The sequence below is a fragment of the Lathyrus oleraceus genome, chromosome 7 (genome assembly GCF_024323335.1).
Source record: "Lathyrus oleraceus cultivar Zhongwan6 chromosome 7, CAAS_Psat_ZW6_1.0, whole genome shotgun sequence".
Classification (NCBI taxonomy): domain Eukaryota; kingdom Viridiplantae; phylum Streptophyta; class Magnoliopsida; order Fabales; family Fabaceae; genus Lathyrus; species Lathyrus oleraceus.
Window position 1 is genome coordinate 151,336,691 of NC_066585.1, and position 9,352 is coordinate 151,346,042.

The 9,352-nt window shown below is 30.8% G+C and overlaps 2 protein-coding genes across 2 annotated transcripts; one reads left to right on the forward strand and one right to left on the reverse strand.

The window, feature by feature from the left end:
* Positions 1–748: 748 nt before the first annotated feature.
* LOC127102534 (uncharacterized) lies at positions 749–2,582 on the reverse strand. The gene is made up of 2 exons (XM_051039893.1): positions 2,312–2,582; positions 749–2,052 (listed from the first exon to the last, which is right to left on the reverse strand). Exons 1-2 carry the CDS (start codon positions 2,580–2,582, stop codon positions 749–751), a joined length of 1,575 nt encoding a protein of 524 aa, XP_050895850.1.
* A 1,277-nt stretch (positions 2,583–3,859) lies between these two features.
* LOC127105871 (uncharacterized) lies at positions 3,860–5,231 on the forward strand. The gene is made up of 3 exons (XM_051043083.1): positions 3,860–4,184; positions 4,309–4,479; positions 5,041–5,231. The coding sequence occupies exons 1-2, from the start codon at positions 3,980–3,982 to the stop codon at positions 4,452–4,454; spliced, it is 351 nt and encodes a 116-aa protein (XP_050899040.1). The 5' UTR covers positions 3,860–3,979; the 3' UTR covers positions 4,455–4,479; positions 5,041–5,231.
* Positions 5,232–9,352: the final 4,121 nt, after the last annotated feature.

The window sequence follows — 9,352 nt, forward strand, 5'->3', positions numbered from 1 at the left end:
CATTTTCTTTTTCATAAAAATGAAAGAAGAAATGCCATCTTTTGATTTAGGTATTGAATCTGATTCTGAGGATCTACTACTTTGTGTTGTTGAAGATTCATTTGAAGAAGATGAAGTGGATGACTTCCATCAAAATGACTCTGAGGGAGAAGTGAACTTTCAACATGATGTTGGACAGGTTGATGGTGTTGCTATTAAGATGCTAGATTTTGGACAGGAGGTTGAAGGTGTCACATTTGTTGCTAATGAGATGTTTGATTTTGAACATGAGATTGAAGGTGTTGCTAATGAGATGATGGATTTTGAACATGAGGTTGAAGATGAGCCAAAGAGAAAAGATAATGAAGAGATAAAGAAAGTGGTTGATGATATGCTAAAAATCTACATAAATTTTTAATTGCAGGTGTGTTATAATGAAAGCAAAGCTCCAGTTTAGTTTATGTTTTGTTTTTATTCATTGTTGTTGCTTCCTAGAACTAATGTTTCAAAAGAGCTTCTAGAATTGAATGTTTTTTACTATTGTTTTTTTTTACTGAAACTCAACTATTATGAAATGAGTGTTTTAATTATTTTCCAACTATGTATCGTGTTGATATTCACCATCAAGCTCATGTTAAAAAATTAAAATAATTATCAAGCTTCTAACATGCATATGCAACGTACTGACATGCATAAAATATTAAGACTCAAGTTCAAATGGCTTAAGAAAATATCATTAAAAACTCAAATATTACAAACATAAATTCTGTTAATTTTGTAAACATTCAATAACTTCCTCAACTAACTTCTTTTCACAGTTTAATTGAGCGGGTAAAATGGCTTGTCTAAGCATCACATCTTTTTTTATATGAGGAATTTTGTAATTATTCGATCCTCGGACTTTCATAATTTCAATCATACATGATTGAAGTGTGAGAAATATTTTGTTCGAATCTACGCTAGAGAAAGCATCATAGGAATTTTGTACGACTTGAATAAGTTCATCAACTGTCTTCGTCGCATTCTTTTGTTGCAATGCTTGGATGGCTGAAAAAAAACCTAAATCCAAAATATTTAAATCAGGAGAATTAGGTGGTTGGCATATCAAACGAATGTCAAATCCTCCTTCAGAAGCTGCAAGTAGAAATTCTTCATTGTTTATAGAAACATGACACGGTGCATTATCTTGTTGTATGTAAATTGGTTCTGATGCATATTCTCGTGGCCACTTTTCTTTGATGGCTGGTAAAACCTTGTTTATTAAAAACATTCGACTAACTTCCTTAGTGATAGAAGTAATCGGTTTTGTTTCAAGTGTCCCTGATGGTCTATTAACACTTGATCTTTTTGCGGGTACTTTATCAACTAGAGGAAACACTCCAATTTTTCCCGACCATGTTTCATTGCCTTCATTATCAAATCTAGGTCTTGCCACCGCAACCAAAAACATAACTTTCATGATGAAATTTTTGTTCTTGCAAGAACGATATGGTTCATCCTCATTTGAAAGAAGATAATAATTCTTATTTTTTTGAGTCATATAGAACCATTTTTCATCAATATGTACAATATTGTACATTGACTGAAACTTTGGATCATATGAAATGTTACTTTCTTCAAGCATGGACAAGCAAAATTTAAGACGAGATTTCATATTATCTTCTGTCATATGAGGTTTTAATGCACTTGAATGTCGACGCAAAATACCTTTTTTTAAACACTCTCCTATTTTTCTCGGACTAGTCTCTAAGGCAAATGCTAGAGATCGGATAGTACTACGTTTAACTAACGGTAGATTACGCATTTTCTCAATATCTAGTTCAACTCTCTTCTGACCATAATTTTTTGTTTTCTTATGAGAAACAACCCCCGATTCTTTTGCCCGCTTCCAAATTCGATAAATAACATCTATTGATACTTGATAGAAAAAAGCCAATTGTTTAACAACTCCTCTTTTAATTTTTCCATCAACACTTGAATTAATCAACACCTGGAAAATAGTATCCCATTGACTATTATCTAAAAAACAACGTTTTTTCGGAAATGTTTGCACCACATTGTGAGTATCATTTCCTGTTTCATAAAATACACATGTAATAAGTGGAATAGTATTAAGAAAAATATTTACAAAAACATTAAGAAAAGAACTAGCTACACAGTTACAGTAGAGTCACGTTGAGACAATATGCATGTAATCAGTGTGGATAAGCATTAAAAAAAGAGAGTTAAAAAATACTAGTAACAGTATGCATGCAAGTGGAATGGAAAAGAATGACAAGGATGCATGTGTAATGAGCTAAAGAAATGACACTAGAACATGTATTATTCATACCTGGAGATATATTTTCAATCTCATTTTCATTGTCAATCTCATTTTCACATAGATTTTCAATTTCATCTACTTCATCCATATCTTCTTCTTCCTCTTCATTAGATAGAGCAACTTCAAACTCACTTTCAACTATATGATCTTCTTCCTCTATTGATGAACTCAAATCAATATTTGGAGGAGCATTCAAATCAATATTCAAAGGCATGTTTGGGAGGTTATTAGAGGTGTTTACGTCATCTAAAGGGATGTTCAAATCAATATTCAAAGGCATCTTAAAGTAAGAAAGTTACAAGCTTCAATATTTTTTGCATGGTTGGTGTTTCAATTTATAGAAGTTAAAATATGTTAACCAAAAAATTTTTGTGCGCCAAGCTGAATTTTTGTGCGCCAAGCTGAATTTGTAGTGGTTCGCCAAAAATGAAAATTGAAAATTTGAAGAAAAAATTGAAAACATGAAACAAAAATATAAGTGCATTAACTATGGAAATATGAGTACTACTTTTTATTTATTGCAGAGAATCTTAAACGTTAAGCATGTTTAATCAGTTTGTGAGGATAATTTAGGCATTTTAATATTGCAATGAGGACAATTTAGGTATTAAAGAATGAAAGTAATTATGCTGACTAATTTTATTAAACTGTGTGAAAATGTTGAATTTTGCTTATAATATGAGACGGAGGGAGTATATGCCTAGACTTCTTGCAATTAAGTAGAGAGATTCAACATTCTTGCCCTATAAAGTGACCTTGTCTACGTTTTCTACATCTACATCTGATTGGTCAATAAGTTTACAATTCTCCTTCAATAATCTTGTTCTCAATCTCCTTCTTAACTTTATGTCTCATGGGATGGAGGTATTAGAAGGATTTAACTTGTAATATCTCATTTATACCTAATAATTTCCCATAATTTCAAAATTCTAAAAGTATTCTTGCAACTATTTACCAATCAAAATTTATTTTTCTTTCAAAAATTTCACTCTTACTAATATATCAAAAACGAAATTTTGATAGTACAATCAAAATTTTTGGTCCATAATTCTAAATTCTCACACTTGTACCGAAAATTTTAAAATTTTTAATAAAAAATATCGAAAACTTCAAAACTTATGATAAAAAATACAATAAATTTTTGGTAAAAACTACCGAAGTTTTCAAAAATTTCGATAAAAAATATCAGAAATTTTAAAAAATCTGATAAAAATATCAAAAATTTCAAAAAATCCAGTATATCTATGAGAAATCTTAACCCATACCAAAAATTGTTAAAATTTTTCGAAAAAACAAAAATTTCTACAAATTTAAAAATTTCCGGTAATTTTGCATTAAAAAAATTATAAATTTTCAAAATTTTTGATACAGATTAAAATTTATAAATTTCTAAAATTCCATGAATTCATCCAATAATATAAGGGTAAAATTGCTCTAAATGGGGTGCCAGGTATAAGTGGGGTGGAAAGTTAACTCCTCGAATATTAGTGACAAGAAGAAAGTGGGCCGGCCCAATTTCAGAAATTAAACCTACCAAAAATATTGTCCCGAAAGACTATTCTACCCTGTTAGGTTTCGACTAATACAAAAGAAGCGACCCCTCTCTCTATCTCCCTAGCCACCGCCTCTTGTTCTTTCCTGCACACATTTGGGCACTAAGAAAGTTGACAGAGGAAAATGGCGAAATCAATGAGATCAAAGAGGGAGAAGAGGTTGAGGGCTATTAGGAGAGAGATTGTTCAACCTTTCTATGACGAGAAAGAAGCCGCTAAACTTTCTGCACAAGAAGCTGCTCTTGCCGCACCCAAGCTTCAAGTTCCCGTCCGACCTAGCACTACCATGGAAATTTCCACTTCCACTGTAGCCAACACTAACAGCATGGGTAACACATTATCAAATTTTACTTTATTCTTTCAATTTGTCATGTTATGCAGTTAATTCTATCCTAGGGTTCTAATCTGCAATTGAAAACTCGGTTCTAATAAAATTGTTTTTGATTTTTCTAGATGTGGATGTGGCTGATGAAAATAAGAGTAAGGTTTCCTTGAAGCCTGCTGGTAGAATAGGGAAGAAATTGAAGAAGAAATTTAAAATGGCTAAGGGTAATCGCCGCAACGGTAATGGAAAGCCGAGTAGAAAGCGTCACATATGATTCCTATAGAGGGCTAATGCTGCAAGTAAGTATTGGATTATGAAAGTTATGACTCTTGCGATTTCCAATTCAAATGCTGCTTCAGAAATTTATATAGCTTGAGATTAGTTAAGTATCTATGACTTCATTTGACCACTATTAAACCTTGAAACTGCTTACCGCTAAGCTTTTCTGGAATTATTTTTAGTTGGCTACTCTAAATATCCTAAAGAGTCGCGTAACAATTCTCTTATTTGCCATGAAAACACTGAGGATTTAAACTTGTCCGGCATCCAAAAGTCATTTATGATTCATAGGTATTTGGGAGTATTGTTTAGTCTATTCAATAGGGTTAAGAATTGGCGTTTATAATGTTCTAGATATCAGTTTATAATGTTCTAGATATCAGTAACTTTGTGTTTCAAATCTTGAATTTGCTATGAAAAAGTGTTATTTCAAAAAATTATTGTCTTATTTTTAAATTTCTGTCTTCTAACTTTTCCCTGTTATGACCTCTTTAAAACACTACACAGCATCTGTCTCAGTATCATGCAAGTTCTTCAGTATGTGTTTGACTTATTATTGTTTTGATTCCTTTCCATTGCAGGCAGTGCTGGGTTAATTTAGAGTTCTTGTGTCTTATTCCATGAACCTTGTTCAAATTTTGATTAAAAAACATGACGATCGTTCAGTTATCTTGGTTATGTATTTAGATATTGAAGTACAACACAATATAAGTTGTTGATGTTGATGACTCCTTTTGAACGTGAAGGATATATAATATAGTTTTTGCACTAACCATGATCTTGAATTTGGAATTTGATAATAGTAGTTTAGAGTTCTCGCGCGTCTAGTTTTCTCAGCTATATATGTATGTACCTTTTATCAATGTGTTGCTGAATAATTTACCACTGTTAAAGTTTAAATTTTGTTCAAGATATTAGTATCATTGAGAAGATCTTAATATAATTTAATAAGACCTGGAATTGCTTTTGAAGGTTTCAGCATCCCTCACAGCCTGAATTGAGTTTGGATTTTCGAACTTGCCTAATTTGTAACTTTTTTTTTTGAAAGAGCAAAAAGAACTACAATATAATTAAAAGCAAGACATAAGATATGCTACAAAAACTGTTCTACAACCAACAATAACTGGCCTGCCCAAACATAAATTGCATGGGAGACAATCTTTTCCCACATAATTGAGATATATTGTCTGATATCTTATTTGCTTTTATGCAAAAGCCACTTCGAAGACAACATTTTTACCTTTTCAACCTAGATTTCTTCGTTTAGAAAGACTTTGTCGCCTCTTTCAAATATTCCAAACGCAAGCAAATAACACTGGGGATAGTCTCAATGACAGTTTTTATGTTGTCCCGAAGACTTTCGAACTATTTGAGATGCGTCATTCCTTCATTTTGAAGAGCAGTGAAAATGTCGAGCTAATGATTAGTGGATTCTGGAGCACTCACCTGCAAATATTGGACGCTAAAAAAACATGAGCAATTGATTTCTCACCCCCACTCTCTATAACGTCGAATAAATCTCTCAATCCTAACATTCTTTTGATTAGGTTGTCTTTTGATTGAATTTTATTCCGTATTATTATTCTCCATACCAAATATGATACTTTTGATGGGCCTTGTTCTACACCTTAGACCGAGTATAATTAAAATGACTTTGATAATTCATTGTTAGGTTCTTATAAGTTTCCAAGTTTCCTTTACTGGATATTCATTTAGGCATTACCCTTCATTGTTCACCCCATATTTGTTTAGTAACACCCTATATAAAAGAACTCTCCTTTCTAATCCAATTTTCAGACTCATTTCCCTATTAGGGCGATATTAAAAATCCTAAGATTTTTAATCCCAAACCCCCTTCTTCAATCGTCTTACATACCTTATTCCATTTAATCCGATCTATTTTTATGTCATCCTCAATTCCCTCCCACTATGTGTTTAAAAATATATTCCAATATAAATAATATCGTAGAGCTTTGAAGAATAAGAGAAACTAAATCAAAAATGCATTTCAAAATAACAATTCGGTTGCCAATAAACAAATGCTCTTTCTTCCATTTTGACAATTTGAACTTTAATGTCTTTATCACCCGATTCCATGTATCTTTTCTATTCAAATTTTCCCCAATTGGTAGGGATGTTCGCTGTGCAGTTTGAGTAGTTTTGACGCTAAAAACCGTAAGAGAAAAATGCGCGTGGTTTGGTTTGATTCAATTGGCTTTAAGAAATAAAATCAAACCAAATCAATGCGGTTTGTGTTGATTGAGTTGGTTCGATTTTTTACAAAAAAAATTTTGAGGTACATATACACATATAAAGAACAATATAACTTTGTGTTTAGTCATTTATACATTATTAAATAATAACAAAATTTGTCATATTTGGACAACAACTTCTCATTCAATATACAAAAATCAAATTAAACAAAAGTGGAATAAAAAACATAAATAATAGCATAAAACAATATCAAAAACATTATAATGAAATAGAAAAAACAGAGAAGGTGAGAGATTAGAGAAGTTGAAAAAGAAAGGACCTAAGAGATGCGCGATTAGAAAAGAAATGTGCGATAAAAACGTAATTGAAAGAGAGAATAATAGCATAAAAATGAGAAGATGAAAAAGAAAGAACATAAGAGAAGAGATATTAGAGTATAGGATGCGAGATGTACATGACAAAAAAGATGAGGAGGCGCGATACTATTATGAGAGACTTGAGGAGACTGAAACTAAAACCCTAAGTGTGAGTAAGAGAAAATCGTTTGTATCATAAGACTAATGCATAATAGGTTTGTGTTTTGGATTGGATGCAGGATAAGTAAAGTTTAGGTTGTAACATAATGTGGTTTGGTTTGCAAAATACAAACCACAAACCGAACCGAACCATGTTGTTTTGTTAAAAAATGGTCCAAACACATCCAAACCAAATGCAATTTTTTTACAGTTTTGGTTTGGTTTGGTTTGATATGCGGTTTTCTATTGAACCGGTTCGGTTTTGAACACCCATACCAATTAGGATACTAAGAAATTTAAAAGGTGAAGATCTTATTTTGCAAATTAGGATGCTATCTGCCTTCTCAAATCAATTATGAGAAATATTGATCCATACGAACAAACTCTTACAAAAGTTTACTTTTAAGTGTGACATTGATTCAAACAAAAGAAGGGTTTCCTTTATGATTTGAATATTGGACCGTTTCTTCTCACCTATGATTAGGGTATCGTCTGCGTATTGTAAATGTGAAAATCATTCATCGCCCGCCTATAATATGTATCTAAAGTACTTTCTCAACTCTATTAAAACCTTTTGATGTGATTAGGAAAATGAAAAGGAGATAATGAGTCTCCATGTCTTAATCTCCAACCCATCTTAAATTTTTTGGTTGAACTTCCATTCACAAACACGAAGATTGAGGACGAACTCAAACATTTTGAATTCCATATTTTATATTTATTATGGAATATTTTATGCATCACAAACATTAAAAAGTTCGAATCCATTGAACCATAAGCTTTTTGAAATTCACTTTAAATAAAATTGCTTCTTGGTCATAAACTTGTCAATGTAATGTAGTCTTAATAATTAAGATTTTAAATTCCGTTCTTGGTTTTTAACGAGCCGTAAGTGTCATGTTAACAAAGATGTTTGTTTGACCTTCTTTATAAAGTGACATGATTGTATAAACAATTATATCATTATTAAGTGTTTGCAGCATCTAGGGGTGTACATGGATGTGGGTGGATCAACGAACCCATCAACTCAAATCAAATCAACCCATTAATTACTCGAACTCATTCACTTACAAGTATGCTCGATCTAACTTACGACAATTCACACATCTTTGATTTAAATATCGAGTTTGAGTTTTTAAATTCGTTGATCCATTGACCCAACATGTTGATGTGACATAAGTGATTTATCATTTTTTATTTTTTTATTTAAATGAAAAAAAATTAATATACCACTAAGAACTACTATTCTGGCATAATTATTCATTCACCATAATATTACTACTAGATCAATGTTGGACCAATAACTTTATATAATTTTAAGACTAAGTGTTGTTACTTATTTGTTTTTTTATTATTTCTAACTTATGGATTTTATGAAAATGATGTGTTTAATGGAATTAAATGTTATGACATATGGATAAATTTTGTTAGATATTTTTCATCCAATTTATGTGTTAAAAATGCGTGCAATTGTGTTAAGACTTTTTCAGAATTTGGAAACAAATTACCACAAATATATATATATATATATATATAATATATATATATATATATATATATATATATATATATATATATAAACCCGTGAATCCAATCAAATCCAACCCGTAAATAACCATATTTTTTTAGTTTGATTCTGATGAAGAAATTGTAGGTTAAATATTAAGCAGAATTTATTGAAATCTAAACGGCTTAGATAGTGAATTAGATCAAATCCGATTCAACACAGTTTGTGTACCCTCCAAAAATGCATCCAATAAGTTGATGTTGTTTCCCCGATAATGATTGATAAGTACTCCTTCTAATCATTTTTATAAGTGACAATTTATTTTTTAAAATTAATTAAATAATTAATATATTTGATTTATATACAAATAAATACACTGGTTATTTAATTGTAGGCTAACTTGTTCTCTTTAGAATATAGAAAATCACAACTAAAAACCAAATAAAAAATAACTGCTAAAATTTCTGATTTTTCAATTTTTCGATAATTTAAAATTATGTTAATTATTAAAACTAAAATGCAACTTTGTTAGTTATATAATTTCTATCTCGTGTGTATACATTTTTTATGAATAAACTTTTTAGTGTGAATGTCTACTAGATTGATGAGGTAGTTGGTGTCACAAACTTTTTAGTGTGAATATCTACTATCACCTTT